This window comes from Staurois parvus, unplaced genomic scaffold (assembly GCF_062004578.1).
Source record: "Staurois parvus isolate SC_StPar_1 unplaced genomic scaffold, SC_StPar_1.0 ptg000449l, whole genome shotgun sequence".
NCBI classification, from domain to species: Eukaryota; Metazoa; Chordata; class Amphibia; order Anura; family Ranidae; genus Staurois; species Staurois parvus.
In genome coordinates this window covers 1,092,883-1,117,819 of record NW_028318245.1, presented here as the reverse complement: position 1 = coordinate 1,117,819, position 24,937 = coordinate 1,092,883, and the positions used below count along the sequence as shown (strand labels likewise).

The window sequence follows — 24,937 nt, the reverse complement described above, 5'->3', positions numbered from 1 at the left end:
AAAAAAAAATAATAATAATTTTTTATTCAATCATTTAAACGTTTTTTTTTTTCTTTTGTTTTTTACCATTTCTCACTTTCATCAGAGTAGTTCAGCACCACAACAGTACTGTACTACTCTGGGGGTAACAGTGATGATCACTGGTGCGGTATAGGCAATAGTTTTAGCTGTCATGATGGCTTTCCATTCATGACCGCTTGCTCACTGTTGACATGCTGTGATTAGCTACAGCTAATCACATGGTACAGGTACCATGTGATAGCTGTGGGCCAATCACAGCATCACAAAACAATACATAATGTCACCGCTAGTCAGCAAGTGCCTGCGATCTACCTGGATGTCAACTGGCCTGGCTGCTCCGCCCACCTGCAGTAAAACGTACTATGGGCGGGTGGCAAGCGGTTACAGCATTCACACATGCACAGAATTATTTTGGAGATGTAATATGTACTGTATGTGAAACTGCAACTACGGGGGAAACGCGATCTCCTCCTCCTCCTACACAATGGATAAATTTATCTATGATCAGACATGGCTAATATTCTAGCTAAAGAATGAAACAAATATAATGAAAAACAACAGACTGGCGGCATTTTAATATTTATAATGAAGAAAAAACAAAAGAATGAAAAACAAACTTAAAATTGATGAGCATGGGCATAATTAAGCATACGCCAGGGTGGGGGAGGGGCCGTATTTGCCCCTGAGTGTTCCGTCCATCTCCGTGCAGGCAGTTCCATCCATGTCCGTTAGGTTGTAGTGGCGGCACAGACATTGCTCCCAGTCCCAAGCCGTGTGCGTGTTGGAGGTGGGTCATCCACTCTCCCCGGACCCCGCATTCACTACATACGCTTTCCCCGGACCCCGCATTCACTGTATCCGCTCTCCCCGGACCTCGCATTCACTGTATCCGCTCTCCCCGGACCCCGCATTCACTGTATCCGCTCTCACTACATCTTCTCTCCCCGGACCTCGCATTCATTATATCCGCTCTCCCCAGTCCCAGCATTCACTATATCCACTCTTCCCGGACCCCGCGTTCACTATATTCGCTTTCCCTGCATTCACTATATCCGCTCTCCCCGGACCCCGCATTCACTATATCCGCTCTTCCCGGACCCCGCATTCACTATATCCGCTCTCCCCGGACCCCGCATTTACTATATCCGCTCTCCCCGGACGCCCCACATTCACTATATTGATTTAGTGAGGACTAAGTGTCCGGTGATTATCTGCTCCTATCCTAATTACTCTTGCTGGCTCTGGAATGTGCGCGCACATAAAGAAACTCACACTGACACACGTTAGGTCTGTGAAAACTTCTTCTAATTTATTGTAATGAAAATGTGAGTTTTTATATGGGAGATGTTGCAAAAGTCACATGAGAATAGCATTAGCATTATATTAGTCCTTGATTGGTCATTTCCACATGAAAACAATCTTCTTTCAGCATATAGGCGTGATCTTCTTCTAAGTCTTATCTCTACAAAGAAAATATTTCTTTGTTCTCAAGTCCACTCAAAGGGAGGGGTTGCTGAGCAGACATTTTTGAGTTAAGGAGGACTACAAAGACCAGCAGACAACAGATGTACACACAACACACATATATTCATACAAAGCATTTAGAAATCTAAGAATATAAAAGTAGATATGTAAAAAAAAAAATAAACCAAATAGGCATTTTACCATATCCATCACAGTCCCCCCTTAAAATGACTATTTTACTCTGTCCCTATAAAACCTAGCTCATCTGTTCTTATGTACCTTGGAACTCTTTTATGCTGTACGTTAGACAGGTGATGACTATTTCATCACCCCCCTTGCCACAGACTTTGTACATAAGGAAGTCAGATGCTATCCCTACAAAATTGTGAGATTACTATTGGCGGGGAAGGACCGTAATGGGGTATAAGGTTTTTCTTCATTTATCATGTGGAGATCTCTTGCTCCTGGTTCAGAAAGGTAAGTGTACTGTTGTCTACAGCTTTGCTCATTAATTTCTTCACATATTGTATAACACAGCATACAACCAGGGCCAGGAGAATCGGAATTATTAGTACAGTTACCCCTATTTGGGCAAGTATCTTTTGCCACCCACTCATCTAACTGAAGTATTGATCCCACGGGTCTGTGATCCCTGAATTCTTCTTCAACTCAACTGACAGGTCTTCTAATTTCTTTATAGCCAGAGTAACCTTACCATTCGGGCCAGTATTGTCAGGAATATATGTACAACATGTTCCAGTTCTTTCTATCATTTTACAGACACCTCCTTTTTCCACTAAAATCATGTCCATAGCCATCCTATTCTGGAATGTCATGTCGGATGTAGGGGCTAACTGGTCAACGATTCCTTGGAGGGCATCCCTGGTGTAATTCACAAACCTCTGTTGGTTGTAGTATATGTAATTTATCCAATCTGCTTTTTTATTAACAGTTATCATGGGAATCAGGGATTCGAAGCCTGCTTTTACTTGGTCTCTGGCTTTAAATTCATTAGGCACCCCCCTTGGGACTCCAATGGCATCTATATACACATGTGGGTCAAAACTACCAGAAGGAGCTTTTTGCTTCCTTTTACGGCCATGCATTGGGTCATGGGTATTCTCTGCTAGGATGTGGAGAGGCATAATGGCCTTTGCAAGAGGACACTCACCAGTCCAAATCCCTTCCAATCTGGTTCTAAACTTTTGGTCCCCACAGATCCAGTAAATCTCACCGAGAGACTGGGTCTGATTCTGCACCTTAACCCCCCGAATGCTGCTGTAGGTGGAACAATAACCTTCTGTAAAATTACCCAGAAACCTCCCTTTACCTTTGTAATTAGAATAACAGGTGTAATTCCCTGGATAGATAGTAATACCCTCTCCAGGCTTTGAGATTTTTGTAACCATCGGATATTCCTTCTTCCATTTCTCACATGTGGAATGGTTGGTGGATGTGTTGGTGAACAGGCTGAGGAAGCATTCCTCATTATTCCGTGGGATTGAAAGAGGGACCGTACGTAAATGTGGTCTAGCACTACCACAGACATAACAATTACTTTTGTTATGCTGGCTGGCACTGAACCTCATCCACTCAAGCCACAGGTTGGTATCAGAAAAACCAGTTTCTGCTGCCATAGTGTCCTCAAAGGTGGGATTTGCTATTGCCACCATATCGCCTATGGTACAAATGGAGGGTCTGAGGGGATTGACCACTGGTTCTGATGAGCAAAACATTCCTTAGTTGAAGTTTTTTTGTAGAACCAGTTCCAGAAAAACTGGTCCTGGCTAACCAATAAATACCTGCATCACCAGGGCTGGGGTTCTCTATATTTATGGTGAGCCTTTCCCCCTTCTTACTGCACCCTGACCTTGAAAACATCATACGGTCAATGAGGGACCTCCCCTTTCCATCTTTCTTGTTTAGGGCACTCTGTGGTCTGTATCCCCAGTTTGTTCCCATATTCCATCCAACTGATCCCCAATAGTCACAATTCTGTCTCCAATAATCATCCGTGACACATATGTATATCTGGTCATGACCTATGTCACATACCCGCTGTGCCCAGTTAGGATCTGAGTGGCCTTGGCACCAAATGGGAAGTACACTACAAAAATCAAATTGAAGGTGGCTACATGAGTGTTGGATGAGTTGTACCAAAATACAGTGGTGTCACCTATTTCGGTGATATCCACCTGTTGAGCCTCTGTCAGACTCATTAGAAAAAGGATATACAACATAGTTGTCATGGTGTAGATGACGCCTTTTCCTCAGGGGTTGGGACTTTCGTGCAGTGGGAGGCGTGTATCCAAGTGTTCTTCCTGGCCACCTTGACAGAAGTGGCTGTGGCTTGGAATGGACCATCATATCTTGCCTCAAGGAAATGTTTCCTCACAAATATCTTTACTAATACCCAATCGCCGGGTAATAGGCTGTGAGTTCCTGTATCTGACTCAGGATCTGAAATGGAAGCAAACACCTGGGGAATGGATACGGGTTCATTCATGTGATAATGCAGTTACATAATTAGTTAACACATCAGATTGTAATTGCAACTGTTGTGGAAAATAACAACCAAGTCTGGGGGCTGAACCAAACAAAATCTCATAAGGGGATAGGGAGTGTTCTCCCCTTGGCGTGTATCTGACACTAAATAGGGCAATAGGTAGATTGTCTGGCCAACTCATGTTAGTCTCTTGGGCCATTTTTAGCATTCTGGCTTTCAGAGGGCCATTCTTTCTTTCTACTTTTCCACTACTTTGGGGGTGATAGGGGGTATGGAACCCCAGAGTGACTCCTAATGCAGCCCATATTTCTTTGGTTACTGAAGCTGTGAAGGCAGGGCCCTGGTCACTCTCTATCACCTCTGGAAGCCCATATCTGCATACAACCTCAGTGAGGAGCTTCTTCGCAGTTGTTTTAGCAGTCATATTAGTTACAACAAAGGCCTCTGGCCAACTTGAAAACATGTCGACCACCACTAGGGCGTACTCGAACCGCCCACTCTTTGGCATCTGGATATGGTCAATTTGTATTCTTTGAAAAGGGTACAGGGGTTTGGCCAAATGTTTCTGTGGTGTCTTCTTTGTGCATCCTGGATTGCATTTTGCACAGATGGCACATGTTCTGCACAAATTGTTCGTCAATGTGATCCCAGGCGCTATATAGTACTTGTTGATGAGAGAGTTCATGAGGCTCTTTGACAGATGGGCTACTCTGTGTGCCCACTGAACTACAGCTGGGAACATGTTCTTGGGTAAGCAAAGCCTCTTGTTGCACTCAAACAGACCGTCTTTGAGAACAGCTCCTTTCCGTCTCCAGCTTTCTTTTTCTTCTGGACTTGCTGCTTCTTGGAGTTCCTTGAGGTAGCTTCTATCCACAGGTAAGGTCTGTAGGGTGAATATTGGTTCCCACTCTCCAGTCACCTCTCCTTCCATTTCTGGTGGTCCCATGGCCGCTCGTTTTGCCGCCATATCTGCCAGATTATTGCCTTTGGCTTCTGGGGAGTTTAATTTCCCGTGAGCTTTTACCTTCAGAATAGCCACTTGAGTGGGTAGAAGGAGTGCTTCCATCAATCTTCCAATGGCTGCTCCATGTCTTATGGATGTACCTGCCGCAGTCATAAATCCTCTTGCCTTCCATATGGGTCCGAAGTCATGGGCCACCCCAAAGGCGTATCTGGAGTCTGTGTAGATATTGGCCCTTTTTCCTTTCGCCATCTGGCATGCTGTTGTGAGTGCTTGAAGTTCTGCTTCTTGTGCAGATATTGCTGGCAATAGGGCTCTTGCCTGTAGGACTGTGTCTGCAGTGGTGACCGCAAATCCTGTATGATATTTGCCTCCATCATCTGCATATCTGGAACCATCAACAAAGAAGGTGAAATCTGGGTCCTGCAGAGGTGTTTCACTCACTGTGGGGAGGTGGAAAGTTTCCATTTTCATAAATTCAAGACAGTTATGAGGCTCAGTGGCTCCATTATCCTCTCCATTTTCTTCATTACCTTCATTACCCCCCTCAGCAATTGGGAGAAGAGTGGCCAGGTTCAAGGTTTGACAAGGTAGGAGAGTGACATTATCAGGAAGTTGGAGGGAACATTGTAGTCTGAGATGCCTCGCTGTGGACAAATGTTTAGGTTGGACTTGGTTTAAAATGGCAGCAATATCATGCGGCGCCAGGGAACAAGTTCATGTCCCAGAACGATATCAGAGGTCTTATGCAGCAGAGCTTGAGCAGCGAAATCTGCACGCAGACACAAGGGTGCTCCTCTAGCCACTGGGTCCAAACGGCATGAGTAGTAGCCTACGGGTTGTAGGCAGTTGCCATGGGACTGGGCCAATACACCCCTGGTATGGCCTTGGCGTTCAGACACGAACAGTTTGAAAGGTTTCTTGTAGTCTGGTAGGCCTAGGGCTTGGGCTGAAGGAAGTAAGCGTTTTAGAGCCAAGAAGTTGGAGACGGCCTCTGAGGACAGATGGAAGGGCTCAGACATGAGAGCATCGTAGAGTGGTTGCATAAACCAAGAAGCATCAGGAATCCATGCCCTACAGTAGAATATGAGGCCAAGAAAGGCATGGAGTGGCTTCTGGCCCAGAGGCAGTCGCAGGTTCTGGATGGTCTTAACTCTCTCCTCCGTAAGATGCCTTGTTCCATGTGAGAGGCAGTGGCCCAAGAACACAGCTGTCGTAGAGCACCATTGCAACTTCGGTTTGGAGGCCTTACAGCCTTGGTGTGCCAAGTAACATAATAAGCTCTCCGAGGCTTCTTTAGCAGTGGCCAGGTCATCAGCACAGAGAAGAAGGTCATCCACATATTGGAGAAGGACCACTGCCGGATGTTCCTTTTGCCACGTGTCCAATATGGTGGTCATGGCTTTGGCGAACTGGCTGGGAGAATTTTGCGCCCCTGGTGGCATAACTGCCCAGGTGTATTGCTGCCCCTCATGGGTAAAAGCGAAGAGGTATCTGCAGGAAGGATGCAAGGGAACGCTGAAGAATGCATTTGCCAGGTCCACCACAGTGAAGTACTTTGCTGTTGGAGGTACCCCTGTGAATAAAGTGTGAGGATTTGGAACGATAGGTGTCTCCAAGACGGTGGCTTCATTCACTGCTCGGAGGTCCTGTACCATCCTGTATTTCTTTGGTTCCCCTTTGGGTGTCTTCTTTTTCACCGGGAACAACGGTGTGTTGCATGGAGAGGTATAAGGTATGAGTGCACCATTTGCCACAATGGACTTGACCTGCTTTGAAATGGCCTCAGATTGCGCTGGTTTCAGTGGGTACTTTGGTTTCCTGGGTAGGGGAGCTCCAGGCTTCAGCTCCACCATAATTGGGGGTACCTTTAAATGTCCAATATCTTCGGGTCTTGTGGACCACAGGCAACTTGGGATTCTGTTCAACACATCCGCTGGGATGGTGGTGGTAGGGGTCTCTTGCAGTGCCATCAGAAGGGGAATGGAGCATAGTGCAGACGTGTCCTCTTCTTCTAGTGGTGATGAGATTACCACCTTGCCATCAGGAGTGAATGTTGTAGAGGCCTGGAGCCTAGATAGCACATCAGCTCCCAGGAGATTCAGGGGACACGTCGAAGACTCGACGAACCGGGCCAGCAAGTCTGGGAATGAACCAACCTGTAAAGGTCGGGTAAGAGGATTAGACCGTGGGGTTCCATCTACCCCCACACAGGATATGTCTATGTCAGAAAGGTATGAGTGGTCTGGCAGGTATTCTGATCTGATCATGCTCCTGGCTGCACCTGTGTCAATTAATAATGTAGTTGGGTGCCCTTCAATAGGTAAGGTCACTTTTGCTAGTGGGCCCCCTGAACCCACTGAAGACACTGCCAAGATAGGGGATTACACAGGCTTGCCCACTTCCTAGCACAGAAGATCCAGGTGATCCGCGCTGGGCCCAGGGGCTTGATGCTGCTGTTGTGACTGTTGCTGGTTGTGCGTGTCCTGGTTCCACTGTGGCCGTTGACATCTGGGAGGGGCTCTGCAGTTCCTCTTGTATTGCCCGAGGCGGCCACAATTGAAGGAAATGGGTTCCGGCCAGGTGTGTGTCGAGGGGTCTGCTACCATAATAGGGGTGGACTTCTTGGTAGCTGGTGATGATTCAAGGCCTTTTGCCACCAACAGCAGAGTGTCTAAGGGCACCAAATGATACTCAGGCCTAGTCATAATGAGACCCTTCCGTACTGGTTCCCTCAGCCCCGCAACAAAGGCTGATGACAGCATCTGATTATGGGCTTTGTTGTATGTGCTGAATCCCAGGTCTGAGAAGACCTGGGACAATCTGGTATAGAATTTTTCTACTGACTCTGCCTTATCTAGGGTAATATCTTGAAGGGTGGTAGCTTGAACGGCCAGTCTTTCTTTGGTCCAGTCATGCAGTTGTGTACAAAATTCCACTCCAGAGGAGAAGGCTTTGTCATCGACAAGCCAGGTGTCGTTAAAGCTTCATGCCATTATTGGCCAGTATGACTCTCCTGCCTTTATCTCACACAGGCTGACTAGATCTCTCCAGGCTGCTGATTATGTTTTTTGGATCTGGGCCATCCTGCGATAAAAGGGCATGGGCTGCTTTTCGGGGTCTGGCAGTGTGGTCACCAGGGAAGAGGCCTGGGATGGAGTAAAGATGACATACAGCACCGCTGCAGCTGCCGGGGTGTGGAGTCTTCCTGTCTGAGGAGTCCTTCCTGTCGCCTGTGGCCTACAAGGGGCATCTGGAGAAGCGTGTGTGTATAGTGTAAGAAGTTCCAGACCTGCGGCCTCCTCATGCAAAGAAGATATGTCTTACCAGGTTGACCCTGAGTGCAAATGTTTGCTCCCTTTTGGTCTATTGGGGACAAAATTGTCTCTCACGGGACCAGCGGTCGTGTCAGGTTCAAGGACTGGCATGGTGGGGACACGCGGCACATCTGGCGGTACGTAGAATGTACCATCGGCTTGTAAGACCGGACACACTGGGTAGAGGCGGCTCACTCGAGGCGTAGGCCTTCCGGATGTTGGATTTGGTGTACCAAAATGGCCGCCTCCAGGAAGTGTACTGAGCTGGGCAGGAAGTGACAATACAGGTGCAGCAAGATGGCTACTATCAAGAAGTGTACTGGGCTGGACAGGAAGTGACAATACAGGTGCAGCAAGATGGCCGCCATCAGGAAGTGCACTGGCAGGGCAGAAAGGGCAGTAAACGAAGGGCAGAGCCCAGTGTCTGCAGACCAAATACAAGGGCGGTGGGTGTCCCTTTGCAATATTAACACATTGGTGGTATACATAAACAGTTTTCCCTCCCTGTTGCAATACCTCTTCTGTCAACTGCTCTTTGTGGATAGCCTTGGCTACATTATACCAAGCTTCTGCTGTCCTCAGTAAATTATTGTCAACTAAGACACCTTATTTTCTTTTATTAGTTTCTGCCATGCTTCCGGCTGTAGTCGGCCTCCCTTATCTGTAGTTCCATATGTCACAATCATGCACACAGAGAGGGGCGCGGTCCTTCATTGCTCCTAAATCTCTGCATTTTGGTATTTTTCTCAAACTCCAAATCAGGCTTCCTCCTCCGATTTCCCCCCCTCCCTCCAGAATGCGTTCAGTGTACCTTGCTAAGGGGCTGTCTATGGCATCCTTTTCCCAAATAAGGCAATAAGCTTGCTGTTGTAAGAAGATACCAATTGATTTTTGGGTAGAAAAGAAACTGTTAGTTCTTGTGTGAGCAGTTAGGCAAGTGAGGACGTTGGCTCCGTACCATCAAGCTGACCGAGAGTCTTGTTGTACCATCGCAACTGAGTGCAAGACCAGAAATCCTTTTGAGTTCATCAGAATTGAAACTGCTTAACTTCAGGCATTTATTTGGCAAGTACTTACTTACCTAAACTTCTTTCTGTTATCTGTATTACTCTGTGTATATATATATAGCTCTATATCTTAGTTACATCTTCTCTGTAAATATTTTACTGCACCTGTTTGACCCTTTTAGTAATAAATCTTTCTTCTGAAAGTGTTGAACTGTTTCTATAACTCTTAATTGCAATTTACAAATTCCTGCCTCTAAAGAGACGCCACTGTTTGTTTAACCCTCCGTATAACAGGCCTGTGTTATGACCGTGTTATGCAGACAATTATTTCAGTCATTATAGTGTTATTGCTGAGATTGCCGAGTTTCCTCTTTCTCTGTATAAAAAGGAGGTGATGGCAGTGCGAAGGGGTTAATTGCGTAATTAACCTGACCCAGTAACAATAACGTCCAGGCTGCAAGTACATAGATTGTAGTCCATTAGCTGGAAAATCTTTGTGCAGGGTGCAACTGGGTGTGGTATTGTTACGCACGTCACATAGTGGTTTTAGATCGGCCAGTCCTACGGTCACAAGTTTGGTGAGAAGGTCTGGGGTCTGACGCCGCAATCGTGACACCACATATGTTTGCTAACTTAACTAAACCCTTCACATACTGTTCCCCCTCTCTCTGTGCAACCAGCTCACGTGCTAACATTCCTTTCTCGGGCCTTATCAGCTGCTGACCCATCTCCTCCTGTCTCTGGTCTTCCTAAAAGAAATCCAAGACTCTTCACGCATTGCTGTTTGGTGTGTTCTCAATCTTCCAGCTGTTCTGGTTGGCAAGGGCACCTTTCTGTACTGTGCCCCCCCTCTCTCGCCTCTTTTTCTATTTGCTGTATTGACTTCCCAATCCCCCCCTTACTGGGTAATGCACATTAAGGCGGAAAACTAACACTTCAGGCAAATCAGAAAACAGAGGCCGACGTCCTAACAATACCGGACTATATCCTATCTCTTTAACCCTTAATAAACCCCAACCGTCGTCATGGATATCAAACATCAAACCAGACACACATTTAGGACATGACATATCAGTCTCAGTGGGCTAGAGTACAGATCACTGAGTAACTCTTCGCAACCCACAAGGCTACGGCACCCTGCTGTCACACTACCTTGACGCGTAAAGGACTCCTCCTCTTGTTTGGCAACACACAATGTAACCACACCCAAGAGAAATATGTCAAACCCTAAGTAGGTCCACTCCTCGCCCACCTCAAGACTGACACATAAAAACAAGCACAATACATAAAACAGAAAGCAGACAACAGATAATCACATGCAGGTAGGTTCAAATAGACTCCGGGCAGACTCCGTTTAGCAGCCACACTAGGCACAGGAGTGAATCAACATGAACAGGATAAGCACTGGTAAGACAGCAAAATATATCTTGCCGTGCTCTTCAGAGTTGATCAGGCTCTTTCCTGTCTGCTTTGATTGATACCTCTTGCCCTTTTGGGTCGGCTGTCCGCGGTTCACGACCCAGAGTTCCCGGGTTTCGGCATCAGCTGATTTAGTGAGGACAAAGTGTCCAGTGATTATCTGCTCCTGTCCTAGTTACTCTTGCTGGCTCTGGAATGTGCGTGCACATAAAGAAACACTGACACATGTTAGGTCTGTGAAAACTTCTAATTTATTGGAATGAAAACGTGAGATTATATATGCGAAATGATGCAAAAGCCACGTGAGAATAGCATTAGCATTATATTAGTCTTTGATTGGTAATTTCCACACGAAAACAATCTTCTTTCAGCATATAGGCATGATCTTCTTCTAAGTCTTATCTCTACAAAGAAAATATTTCTTTGTTCTCAAGTCCAATCAATGTGAGGGGTTGCTGAGCAGAAATGTTTGAGTTAAGGACTACAAAAGACCAGCAGACAACAGATGTACACACAACACACGTATATTCATACAAAACATTTAGAAATCTAAGAATATAAAAGTATATATGTAAAAAATGTATAAAAAAAACAAACCAAATAGGCATTTTACCATATCCATCACAATATCAGCAGATGAATTGGGGACACTGGAAGAAGGGAAAGAGAAGACAGGATCAAACAGCCTTTTTACACAATGCAGGAGATTAACCCCTTAGGTCCCACAGTGAGTATAACAAGCATGCTTTACTGCATCTACAGACCGATTGTACTGTTGTGGGTTTAGTAACACTTTTAGTACACCTATGTCAGTGAGGCCTATAAGTTTTTTGGCTATGCTTTAAAATGATTGGCAATATAAACAGAACTCAATACCTGACGTGTCCCATTCTCGTAAATCTACCCATCTGACATCACTCTAAACCAGGGGTCTCCAGACTTCCAAAACAAAGAGCCAGTTTACTGTCCTTCAGACTTTAGGGGGGCTGGACTGGCCATTGGGAATAGAAAAGGTTCCAACGTCATTGGGAAAAAGCAATGCCTTCCCTATCTTTGGTATCAGTGGGAGGAATAGTGCCCCATCATTGGTATCAGTGGGAGGAATAGTGCCCCATCATTGGTATCAGTGGGAGGAATAGTACCCCATCGTTGGTATCAGTGGGAGGAATAGTGCCCCATCGTTGGTATCAGTGGGAGGAATAGTGCCCCATCATTGGTATCAGTGGGAGGAATAGTACCCCATCGTTGGTATCAGTGGGAGGAATAGTGCCCCATCGTTGGTGTCAGTGAGAGGAATAGTGCCCCATCATTGGTGTCATTGAGGGATTAGTGCCTCATCATTGGTGTCAGTGGGAGGAATAGAGTCCCATCGTTGGTGTCATTGAGAGGAATAAGTGCCCCATCGTTGGTGTCATTGAGAGGAATAAGTGCCCCATCATTGGTGCCAGTGCGAGGGGGGGAATTATGCCCCATTGTTGATATCAATAGATGAAAGAATGTCCAAAGGGCCAGATAAAAGCAAGCAAAGGGCCACATCTGGCCCCCGGGCCGCAGTCTGGAGACCACTGCTGTAAATCATTCTTGTAAGATTCTGCATGAGATGAAGTGATCTCATGCGTGCTTCTTTTCCTCGTTGACCACCGATGGGCACTTGTCATGGACAGGGGGTGTAAATATGGGACTAGCCGTATTCCTATCCTGTATTCCTTACAGGTACAAACCTGTTAAACCACACCCCTAAATATGCAAAATGTTTTTACTGTGCCCCCTATGTACTGAGATGTGCATTGTACCCCGCTTGGGCCTTTCCAACCCCCTCCCTAGGAGAATGTGAGGCTCGTAGGGTGGACTTTGCTCCGTTGGTATGTCCCAGTATCCGAGCCTCCAAGAAATAGAAGAAGGCGGCATGGGAAGACTCAGCCCACCACACTCTACCTGTAGGTGGAAGAACACTTTTGCCAGGATGTACCCCTCGGGAAAAAACACATTATTATATCCTACAGACAGGGCTGCTGTTAGAAACCACAGGGCCCCATACAGCAAACCTGACAGCCCCCCCCCCCCCCCCAAAAAAAGAAAAACACAGTTTACCATGCTTCAGTTATGAATGGATACAGTGAGTAATCAGTACCAATCACTTATTGTGTTCATCATCCCGAAGGATCCTATTGTGTGCTTGAGGTTGCAAGTGGGAGGGACCCCAGGAGCACTGCGAGGGGGGGTGGGGGGAGGCACACAGAGGGGCCTGGACAGCGTGTGGTGCACAGGGAGGGTGATGGGTTCAGCCAGGGGGTAATTACTGGAACCAATCCCCTGTATGGTTCTCTCTGCAGCAGCTGAACACCAGAGGGAAGGAGAAGAGAAGCCAGCCTTCAGCTGCTGCAGAGAGCCCTACAGGGGATCGGTTCCAGTAATTGCTCCCCACGCCATGCCGATCTCCTTCCCTGCCCACATCAGATTCACCCAGCTCCTCCCCTGTAGGGCTGTCTCTGCAGCATCTGAAATCCAGCTTCCCCTCCTCTTTCTCCCGCTGGTTTTCAGCTGCTGCAGAGAGAGCCCTACAGGGTATCGGTTCCAGTAATTGCCCCCCTTGTCATGCCGATCTCCTTCCCTGCCCACATTCGATTCACCCAGCTCCTCCCCTGTAGGGCTGTCTCTGCAGCAGCTGAAATCCGGCTTCCCCTCCTCTTTCTCCCGCTGGCTTTCAGGTGCTGCAGAGAGAGCCCTACAGGGGATCGGTTCCAGTAATTGCCCCCCACACAATGCCGATCTCCTTCCCTGCCCACATCGGATTCACCCAGCTCCTCCCCTGTAGGGTTCTCTCAGCAGCAGCTGAAAGCTGGCTTTTCCTCCTCTCCCTCCTACTGGCTTTCAGCTGCTGCAAAGAGAACCATGCAGGGGATCGGTTCCAGTAATTGCACCCCCACGACATCGATCACTCTCCCTGCCCACATCCGATTCACCCAGCTCCTCCCCTGTAGGGTTCTCTCTGTAGCAGCTGAAAGCCGGCTTCTCCTCCTCTCCCTGCTGCTGGCTTTCAGCTGCTGCAGAGAGCCTTACAGGGGGATCGGTTCCAGTAATTGCCCCCCCCCCCCCACCACGACGATCACCCTCCCTGCCCACATCCAACTGGCCTGGGCCCCATACAGGACGACTGGTGGTACCCCATTATCAACGGCCCTGCCTCCAAATGTTCTGTGGACTCAACAGTTCCACCTGTAAAATCCATCGTACATTTGTCAAAAGAATCATCAGGCAGGTCGCCTCTATCTCAGAGGTTGTTTTTTTTTTAATCTATAAAACATTTCCCGCACTCTGAATGCAGTGAGGACGCTGGGTGGCGTGTTTCTTCTGGTGTTTAACCTCCCCAGCGGTATTCCCGAGTGTAGCTCGGGATAAAATGTCAGTGTCAAAAGCTACACTCGGGCTTACCATGCGGCGCTGCATAGGGAGTCCCTGCAGAGCTTACCTTGTCCTTCGCTCCCGTGATGTGTCCCCTGCAGTGTCCCCGGCCATCTCCTCCGGCCGATGCCGCCATCCGGCTTCTGTGTTCCGGTCCCTGTGACGTCGGGACGTACGGGCGCCACCGGCGGCGGGAAATTTGAAAATTTAAAAAAATTTCATTTTTTTTCCAAACAAATTTTACATAGCAAAACATTGCTGTTTCAACCCATTTCACATACATTTTGTCCCTAGTGCTTTGTCCTGTCCCCTGTCTGCATTTTGATTGTTCTTTCTGCCTGGAAACTGAGAAAAGTCCATGGCGTCCAAAAAGTGTCCCTTTAGGTCAAAAGCGGGTTTAGATCAGCTAGAGAACAGCGATAGTAAATCAGAACCACTTGCAGAATTGAGTGATAATGATTCGTGGGGGAAATTCGTTATCAGACACTGAAAACAATTTTGCGACTTTGCTCAGCAATGTGCGAACTTGGCGCTATATTTCAAATTTCAGTGTTTTTGGTTTGATTATATTAAATGTTTGAATTAAAATTGAATTAAATGTTATTATATTATTTATTAAATCATAATTTACGATTTCGTGTTTCAAATTTTATCATACCCGGGATGTTTAATAGACTCTTGTTCGGACAGATTTCAGAGTTATTCCTAAAAATTACAGCCTACAATAAAAAAAACTACATATTTCCATGCAAAATAATGGTACCGCTTTCAGCACCAAAAATCTGAAATAATCAGACCGCTAGGGAGGTTAACAAGGTTTCCTTTAATATAGAAACATCTCCCGCACTCTGAACACAAATAAGGGCGCTCCCCCGTGTGAACCCTCTGGTGTTTAACAAGGATCTCTTTTTTGGTGAAAGATTTCCCGCACTCTGAACATGTATAAAAGACATTCCCCCGTGTGAATTCTCTGGTGTACAACAAGACTAGATTTTAGCGTGAAAGATTTCCAGCACACTTAACAGGAAAAAGGACGCTCTCCTGTGTGAATTCTCTGGTGTTGCACAAAGTTTCCTTTCAAAGTGAAGCATTTCCCGCACTCTGGACATGAATAGGGACGCTCGCAAATGTGAATTCTCTGGTGTTTAACAAGGTCTTTTTTTAAAGATGAAAGATTTCCCGCACTCTGGCCAGAAATAGGGGAGCTCACCCGTGAGATTCTTGTGGTGTCTATAAAGTTCCTTTTTCTCAGTGAAAGATTTTCCGCACTCTGGCCAGGAAAAAAAAGACTCTCACCCGTGTGAATTCTGTGGTGTTTGACAAGGAATCTTCTATAACTGAAGGATTTCCCGCACTCTGAAAAAGCATAAGGACCCTCGCCTGTGTGAATTCCCTGATGTTCAAGTAGTACATTTTTCTGACTGAAAGATTTCCCGCACTCTGAACAAGGGAAGAGACGCTCACCCGTGTGGATTCTTTGATGAGAAACCAGGTCTGCTTTCCGAATGAATCTTTTCTCACACTCTGGGCATGAAAATGGCACTCACCTGTGTGAGTTCTCTGGTGTATAACAAGTTGTCCTTTTTGAATGTAACATTTCCCGCACTCTGAACATGAATACGGACGCTCACCGGTGTAGATTCTTTGATGAGAAATCAGGGCTGCTTTATGATTGAATCTTTTCTCGCAGTCTGGACATAAAAAAGGACGCTCACCCGTGTGCATTCTGTGGTGTTCGACAAAGTATCTTCTATAACTGAAGGATTTCTGAACACGAATAAGGACGCTCGCCTGTGTGGATTCTCTGATGTTCAAGAAGTACATTTTTCTGACAGAAAGATTTCCCGCACTCTGAACAAGGTAAGGGACGCTCACCCGTGTGAACTCTCTGGTGTAAAATAAGTTGTGTTTTGCGACTGAAACTTTTCCCGCACTCTGAACATACAAAAGGATGCTCACCACTGTGAGTTCTCTGATGAAGAAGGTCTTGGTTTTCATAGAAAGATTTCCTGCACTCTGAACATAGATAAGGACGCTCACCAGCGTGGATTCTTTGATGAGAATCCAGGTCTGCTTTCCGAATGAATCTTTTCTCGCAGTCTGGGCATGAAAATGGACGCTCACCTGTATGAGTTCTCTGATGTGTATCAAGTTGTCCTTTTTGAATGAAACATTTCCCACACTCTGAACATGAATACAAACGCTCACCGGTGTGGATTCTTTGATGAGAATCCAGGTCTGCTTTCTGAAAGAATCTTTTCTCGCACTCTGGGCATGAAAATGGACGCTCACCTGTGTGAGTTCTCTGGTGTATAACAAGTTGTACTTTTTGAATGTAACATTTCCCACACTCTGAACATGAATACAGACGCTCAACGGTGTGAAGATTCTGATGTCTTAGACGTTTTTGGTATTTAGTAAAGCATTTCCCACACACCGAACATGACAACGACCTCTCTCCTGTGTAAACCCCCTTATGGCCTGAAGAAGATTTCTGGGGATTGGATGGATCTGTTGATCTGCCAACACTGTGAGAACTTGGATGGACATCTAGAGTCATAGTATGGGACCTATCAGAAGATTCCTCAGGATTAGAAGGATTCATTAATCTTAGATGGACATCAGAAGTCATAGTATGGGATCTATCAGAAGATTCCTTGGGATTAGAAGGATCCATTGATCTAACCGACCAATAGGAATTCACTTTTGAAAAATATGGTGGAATGTCTGTATCTTCTGCCTTACAATCTGGATATATAATAAGATATCCCTCCGATGTATTTATATTCCGAGAACACTGTCCACCTGCTGGAAAGCAATATTTAATATATATTATGGTGAAGAATGGGACTGATGAACAGAGATACAGAGTTCATAAAATGTACAGCAGTGGTGGTAAAGACAGGTTATATGGGGCCTCAGGTGCTACTTCTGACATGTAGGTGGACCCTTCATCTCCTCCTCATTTGTTGGGAACGTGACATTATATTGAGGAATGGAGATGGACCTTCCATATGGTGTCCAGTATCTCCTCCTCATTTGTTGGGAATATGATCTTGTATTGAGGAATGGAGATGGACCTTTCATAGTCTTCCATGGGAACTTGTTCTAGCAGACTGGAAGAGCTTCTAATATTTGTAATAAGAATCATTGTAGAATGTTGATCTGAATTTATTTGCCTTTTGGAACGAAGAAGGAACTCTTTAAATGTTAATTAATTATAGACAAACTTTATGTGGCTTTTCTGCCCTCCTATTTATCAACTGCTTTTTTGTTTTTCTAAAATACATGCTTTATACTTAAGTAGAATGTGAACAGTTTCTGCATTTAGTATTTGTTACGTACTTGTGTCCATATGTAGAGAAGATTCCTCCTGTTTACTTTTCATAATCCTCTCCCCCTCCATAGACTGCTGATCTCCACTCACCAACATCTCTTCTTCTTTAAGATAAGCTTTGATGTCTTTCAGTTCTTCATTCTAAACCCCAAAGACAATACAATATAACATCTGGACACACTGCTGCCAATAACAATAGATTACATAAAAGAATGTCTTCTCATACAATTATTTTTTACCCCATACAATCTACCTGATCATTCTCTGTATAGTTCTGATGTTCCTGTGTAGAATTCTGGCAATACAGAGGACAACCCTTCTCCATAGACTGCTGATCTCCACTCACCAACGTCTCTTCTTCTTCCTCTTTAACTTCAACCTTGATGTCTTTTAGTTCTTCACCTAAACCCCAAAGATGAAAGAATACATTGGTAAAAAGGAGCAAGAGATGACATGCAGGAATGCCATCCCATATCACAAACACATTTTAGGTCTACATGCTCATTCCCATCTACCTGATGAAGGTGAGGGATGGTGTGACCTTCCTGTGTGGAATCCTGGGAATACAGAGGACGGGGACATCTCTCTGGTGGGTTCGCATTACTGGATCCATCTTCCTGATGATGGTGAGGGATGGTGTGACCTTCCTTTGTGGAATCCTGGGAATACAGAGGACAGGGACATCTCTCTGGTGGGTTACCATTACTGGATCCATCTACCTGATGATGGCGGGGGACGGCGTGACCTTCCTGTGTGGAATCCCAGGAATACAGAGGACGGGGACATCTCTCTGGTGGGTTCCCATTACTGGATCCATCTTCCTGATGATGGTGGACCCTCCGTACTGCTCTCTCCTTTACAATAAAGTCTCCTCTTACCCGGTGATGTGAGGGGCGGCTGATTGTCCATCATGACATCCTTGTAGAGATCCTTGTGTCCTTCTAAATACTATAAAAAATGTTTATATATCTTGCGAGCCAAATTAGATAACCACCCTAACGCACAAAACTGGACAGAGTATGTCCTAAATATTATTGGATCGCAAACACCCAACACATAACTACCACTGTGTACACAACTTATATCACCATAATGTGTTGCGCTCCTTGATAATTATTTAATACTTGTAATCACTTATCTATACCCAATATAAATAATCATATATGAACAAGTGAAATGAATAATTAAACATACATTAAAACCATTAACCAAAATTCATATATAGTAATCACTTAATATACTTAAAAAACTCAATAATTCATAATATTAATACATATCTGTGATTATAAAATTGCTAAATCAATAATACATCATTTTTAGTGAAAAAAGTGCTATCAAAACCCCCTGATGAAGCCACGTGACCAGTGGCGTAACGCGTAGAGGTGGGACTGCAACGTCACTCAAAGGGAGCTGGATTGTTTGCCAGACGGCGGGTGCATGCTTCAACGGTCAGCGGAGGATTCGTTTTACATCTGAAATGCCTTATATTGATCACAGCAAATGTGAGTGTATTACTTGGAGATAATAAAGCTATATTTTAAAAGGATAAAACACTATATTTGGAATTTTTTCCCTATATGTGGAGAGACGTATGGAGAGGAGAGTATAGGGGGCTTGTGTCCTCGTGAGGAGGGATCAATCCCAGAGGGGAAAATCAGTGATAAAGGATATCCACTATCTAAAAAGGAAAGAGTCTTAATCAAGCAGGTTCCATAGGAGGAGAACCAAAAGCGCATATAGCCTAATTATAGGCAGATAAGGAGGTGAGCTTACATCTGCACTAATGGGAGGATTCACAAACAGTCACGGATTCATATGTAATCACGGATTGAAGATTAATTAAAGCACTAAGTCACTATTTTTATGTTTTATGGGACACTGTTTCTACGCAATATTAATTAAGTATATATATATGAGTATTTATTCACAATTTTTTTTGAGATTTACATTTTTCACTAAAAATGATGTATTATTGATTTAGCAATTTTATAATCACGGATATGTATTAATATTATGAATTTTTTAAGTATATTAAGTGATTATTATATATGAATTTTGGTTAATGGTTTTAATGTATGTTTAATTATTCCTTCTAAATACTCCCACTCCTCCATGGAGAGATACACTGTGACCTCCTGACTCCTCACAAAAATTACCTCCTCACTCAAGGATATATATTTAGGATGTATCAGGTCTATAAAACACAGTGACAATGGAAAAAGAGGATGGACGTGACAGGGGGGGGTTACTGGATGTAAATATAAAATAAGATCTTATTACCTCCTCTGCTGCTCGTTCCAATAATGGCTCCTCTATACTTCCCTCCAACTCCTATTTTATCTGGAAAAACCTGTTTATACTTCCTGTCCATACCTTATATCACTTCCCTTCTGTTAAGCCACATCACTTCCTGTCTTTGGTTACATCACTTCCTCTCTGTGTGTTTTTCAAATGAGATCACCACCTTGTGTTGAATATAAATACTGAAGTCTAAGTTATGTTTCATCATTTTGTTGCTGACTCGTGGTCCATACCTTCCATCAATGATTACACATGTAAATTATACCTCAAAAGAAGCCCACCATCTTCAGCTGGGAGAATGATGTCTATCATGAATGCTGCTGCCAGACTCATCCACCTTACTAACCGTTACATATTTACCACCCCTCTCTGCCAATCCCTCCACTGGCCTCCATTCAGTGTCCTCCACCCCTCTCTGCTAATCCCTCCACTTTCCTCCATTCAGTGTCCTCCACCCCTCTCTGCCAATCCCTTCACTTTCCTCCATTCAGTGTCCTCCACCCCTCTCTGCCAATCCCTCCACTGGCCTCCATTCAGTGTTCTCCACCCCTCTCTGCCAATCCCTCCACTGGCCTCCATTCAGTGTCCACCATCCTTCTGCCAATCCCTCCACTGGCCTTTATTCAGTGTCCTCCACCCCTCTCTGCCAATCCCTCCACTTTCCTTCATTCAGTGTCCTCCACCCCTCTCTGCCAGTCCCTCCACTGGCCTCCATTCAGTGTCCTCCACCCCTCTCTGCCAATCCCTCCACTGGCCTCCATTCAGTGTCCTCCATCCCTCTCTGCCAATCCCTCCACTGGCCTCTATTCAGTGTCCTCCATCTCTGTCAATTTCTCCACTGGCCTCCATTTAGTGTCCTCCACCCCTCTCTGCCAATCCCTCCACTTTCCTTCATTCAGTGTCCTCCACCCCTCTCTGCCAGTCCCTCCACTGGCCTCCATTCAGTGTCCTCCACCCCTCTCTGCCAATCCCTCCACTGGCTTCCATTCAGTGTCCTCCATCTCTGCCAATCCCTCCACTGGCCTCCATTCAGTGTCCTCCATCCCTCTCTGCCAATCCCTCCACTGGCCTCCATTCAGTGTCCTCCACCCCTCTCTGCCAATCCCTCCACTGGCCTCCATTCAGTGTCCACCATCCCTCTGCCAATCCCTCCACTGGCCTTTATTCAGTGTCCTCCACCCCTCTCTGCCAATCCCTCCACTTTCCTTCATTCAGTGTCCTCCACCCCTCTCTGCCAGTCCCTCCACTGGCCTCCATTCAGTGTCCTCCATCCCTCTCTGCCAATCCCTCCACTGGCCTCCATTCAGTGTCCTCCATCTCTGTCAATTTCTCCACTGGCCTCCATTCAGTGTCCTCCACCCCTCTCTGCCAATCCCTCCATTGGCCTCCACTCAGTGTCCTCCATCCCTCTCTGCCAATCCCTCCACTGGCTTCCATTCAGTGTCCTCCATCTCTGCCAATCCCTCCACTGGCCTCCATTCAGTGTCCTCCATCCCTCTCTGCCAATCCCTCCACTGGCCTCCATTCAGTATCCTCCATCTCTGTCAATTTCTACACTGGCCTCTATTTAGTGTCCTCCACCCCTCTCTGCCAATCCCTCCATTGGCTTCCTATTGCCCAACGAATAAAATTCAAAACATTAACAATCACATATAAAACCATTTATAATTCCGCCCCCAATTACATCACCAATCTTGTCTCCAAACATCACCCAAACCATCCTCTCCGCTCTTCCCATGACCTCCTGCTCTCTAGCTCCTTTGCCTCCTCCTCCCATGCTTGTCTGCAGGACTTCTCTAGAGTCTCCCCCATCCTCTGGAACTCTCTACCCCAATCAGACTATCGCCTACTCTGCCCACTTTTAGGCGATCTCTGAAAACCTCTCTTTTCAGGGAAGCCTATCCTGCCCTCAGCTAATAATGGAATCTTCTACTCCTCTATCAGTCCATCCCCCACAGTTATTTCCTTTTGTACCACCAGCCCCTCCCTCTTAGATTGTAAGCTCCAAGGAGCAGGGCCCTCCTAACCCTCTTGTATTGTTGCTGTATTGTTTCCCGTTATATTTTAAGTGCTAAGCAAACTGTTGGCGCCATAAATCCTGTATAATAATAAGTGAAGAGTATGTTGCTGGGAGAGAAAAGCTGCATCGGAGAGGTGGCTCTCTGCCGCCATAAAGATGTGTGTGTGCATCTCCTTGCTGGGAATCACTGGAATAGAAGGTTCTCTTTGAAAAGCTGGCCACTTCCTTGTGAGGCATGTGGCCGGTGGGGGTACGGTATGGTGACGTTTCCTATTATATGAGGTGTCACAGATAATACTGGGTGGGACACTTTATCCACAAGCCCAGTTTCCTATGCAAAAATGTGTGCCGTCACCCCTGGTAACAGTGGAAAAATTCCTGTCCTGCCTGCAAGGGGTGCAAAGATGCATGTTGTGTAGGGTGGCCACATCATCCCTTTAAACCTGTACACATAATAATGACACGGGTTCTGAGGCTAATTTAATAATAATGATAAGGCTCTAAGTGAGTTTACATAGTTAGTCTGGCTGAAAAAAGACAAAAGTCCATTCATCAGTGAAAACCAGCGCAAACCCACATGATCAATTACATTACTCAGCTTTTAAAAAAACATTACTGTGCTGATAAAGATATATATAATAAATTATATATAAATAAATTGATATATAAAAAAATATATAAACATTAGAATCATAAGTCCAGTGACAAAAAAATCAAGTGACAAAAAAAATCAAAAAAAATCCCAAAAAATATATATATATAATTACAGTCCCGTGACAAAAATAAAACAAATTAAATTATAATTTTCATTTGGTTCTTCCGTGTTACTGATCCCTTCACCATGCACCAGTGCAGAAATCAACATTAGCCGCACTCACCAGATATTAGTGAGTCACACGCCTTTCAGGATTATTAAGGGCTCCTGGACCCCCTTTACTTTTTGTGAGACCTCCAAGTGCTGTTTCCTCTTATGTCTAGGTACCTCTTCTGCTTACTCCTCTCACCGAATCCCCCAAGGAAAATCAGGAAGAAGAAAAGACCATAGCGTGATACCGTAGTAATTTCTCCTCAAAATAATCTCTCCAGACCACTCACATTCTTTTGCACACAGTTTAGTGTGCAGCAGGATGGCAGACCTCAGCTACAGACTTAGTAGATGAGTCTGTAGCTGAGGTCTGCCATCCTGCTGCACACTAAACTGTGGGGTCTCTTACAAAAATCGGTGTACATGAAAAGTGGATCATTTTGGAAGAAAATCACTGTTGTTTTGAATAAAAGGCGGGCTATATCCCGCAAAAGAATGTGAGTGGTCTGGAGAGATTATTTTGAGGAGAAATTACTACGGTATCACGCTATGGTCTTTTCTTCTTCCTGATTTTCCTTGGGGGATTCGGTGAGAGGAGTAAGCAGAAGAGGTACCTAGACATAAGAGGAAACAGCACTTGGAGGTCTCACAAAAAGTAAAGGGGGTCCAGGAGCCCTTAATAATCCTGAAAGGCGTGTGACTCACCAATATCTGGTGAGTGCGGCTAATGTTGATTTCTGCACTGGTGCATGGTGAAGGGATCAGTAACACGGAAGAACCAAATGAAAATTATAATTTAATTTGTTTTATTTTTGTCACGGGACTGTAATTATATATATATATTTTTTGGGATTTTTTTTGATTTTTTTTGTCACTTGATTTTTTTGTCACTGGACTTATGATTCTAATGTTTATATATTTTTTTATATATCAATTTATTTATATATAATTTATTATATATATCTTTATCAGCACAGTAATGTTTTTTTAAAAGCTGAGTAATGTAATTGATCATGTGGGTTTGCGCTGGTTTTCACTGATAAAAGTTTTTTTTGGTCTTTTGTACCTGTGCACAGCAGCATCCCACGGGGATTTGTGTGGTAAATAGGAAGTCCTGAGCGCTGAGGTTTTGTTTTCTTTACAAAAGTCCATTCAGTTCAACGATTAAAAAAAAAAAGTTATAATCCTACACCCACAGTTGATCCAGAAGAATTCAATTACCACCTTAATCAGCCACAGAACCCGTGTCATTAATATGTGTTCGGAGTTAAAAAGATGAGGTGGGAACCCTAATGTTGTGCCTGCTGTTCTTTCACTCTGCGGCCGCATGGATAAAATTCCAGGTCAAAGAAAAACAGAGGAAATAGCAAAGTTGTTCCAATCGCAGCATATTCAGCTGAAGATGGAAATGCGAGCTGAGGTGGTTGGGTAAGGCCATCTTTATTGATTTATTGCTGGAACTGCAAATACAGTGAGTAATGAGCAAGGCCAAAACACGGGGGAAGCAGAAGGGAAATATGCCCTGGGTACTATGTTAAGGGAAGGACACTGGTGATCTGGCCATTCATCTTGCTCCTCACTGCAGTGTCACTCCTGTCAGAAGGAGCAACAGCCGATATCATGCTAGAGGGAGTATTGAGCAAGGCCAAAACAAGGGGAAGCAGAAGGTAAATGTACCCTGGGTACTATGTTAAGGGAAGGACACTGGTGATCTGGCCATTCATCCTGCTCTTCACTGCAGTGTCACTCCTGTCAGAAGGAGCAGCGGCCAATATCATGCTGGAGGGAGTATTGAGCAAGGCCAAAACAAGGGGGAAGCAGAAGGGAAATGTGCCCTGGGTACTATGTTAAGGGAAGGACACTGGTGATCTGGCCATTCATCCTGCTCCTTACTACAGTGTCACTCCTGTCAGAAGGAGCAGCGGCCGATATCATGCTGGAGGGAGTATTGAGCAAGGCCAAAACAAGGGTGAAGCAGAAAGGAAATGTGCCCTGTGTACTATGTTAAGGGAAGGACACTGGTGATCTGGCCATTCATCCTGCTCCTTACTACAGTGTCACTCCTGTCAGAAGGAGCAGCGGCCGATATCATGCTGGAGGGAGTATTAAGCAAGGCCATAGCAAGTGGGAAGCAGAAGGGAAATGTGCCCTGGGTACTATGTTAAGGGAAGGACACTGGTGATCTGTTCATTCATCCTGCTCCTCACTAGTGTCACTCCTGTCAGAAGGAGCAGCGGCCGATATCATACTGCAGGGAGAATTTGCTTTTCTTCTCTCTTCAGCCTGCTGGAGGCAGAAGAGAGCCAGCGCTGGAAACTCATCTAAGTCTCAGCGTTGCGCTGCTCAGGAGTTAAGGTAGCCTGCCCTTCTTCCTCTC

The 24,937-nt window shown here is 45.3% G+C and overlaps 2 protein-coding genes and 1 pseudogene across 3 annotated transcripts; all 3 read right to left on the bottom strand.

The window, feature by feature from the left end:
* Window positions 1-1,309: 1,309 nt before the first annotated feature.
* On the bottom strand, window positions 1,310-9,043 carry LOC149453240 (endogenous retrovirus group 3 member 1 Env polyprotein-like). Its single transcript, XM_089688522.1, has 2 exons — window positions 8,280-9,043; window positions 1,310-3,945 (listed from the first exon to the last, which is right to left on the bottom strand). Exon 2 carries the CDS (start codon window positions 3,219-3,221, stop codon window positions 2,103-2,105), a length of 1,119 nt encoding a protein of 372 aa, XP_089544648.1. The 5' UTR covers window positions 3,222-3,945; window positions 8,280-9,043; the 3' UTR covers window positions 1,310-2,102.
* LOC149453241 (uncharacterized) lies at window positions 3,956-5,619 on the bottom strand. Its single transcript, XM_089688480.1, has one exon. The coding sequence runs from the start codon at window positions 5,424-5,426 to the stop codon at window positions 3,984-3,986; it is 1,443 nt and encodes a 480-aa protein (XP_089544606.1). The 5' UTR covers window positions 5,427-5,619; the 3' UTR covers window positions 3,956-3,983.
* Window positions 9,044-10,928: 1,885 nt separating the features above from the next.
* Window positions 10,929-18,649, bottom strand: LOC149453239 (uncharacterized; annotated as a pseudogene). Its single transcript, XR_016314675.1, has 4 exons — window positions 17,950-18,649; window positions 17,688-17,836; window positions 17,443-17,575; window positions 10,929-16,902 (listed from the first exon to the last, which is right to left on the bottom strand). The product of XR_016314675.1 is annotated as an uncharacterized LOC149453239 (transcript).
* Window positions 18,650-24,937: the final 6,288 nt, after the last annotated feature.

Coding starts and splice junctions, on each gene's coding strand:
- LOC149453240 (XM_089688522.1), bottom strand. CDS start 3,221: ATGTTTTGCTCATCAGAACCAGTGGTCAATCCCCTCAGACCCTCCATT.
- LOC149453241 (XM_089688480.1), bottom strand. CDS start 5,426: ATGAAAATGGAAACTTTCCACCTCCCCACAGTGAGTGAAACACCTCTG.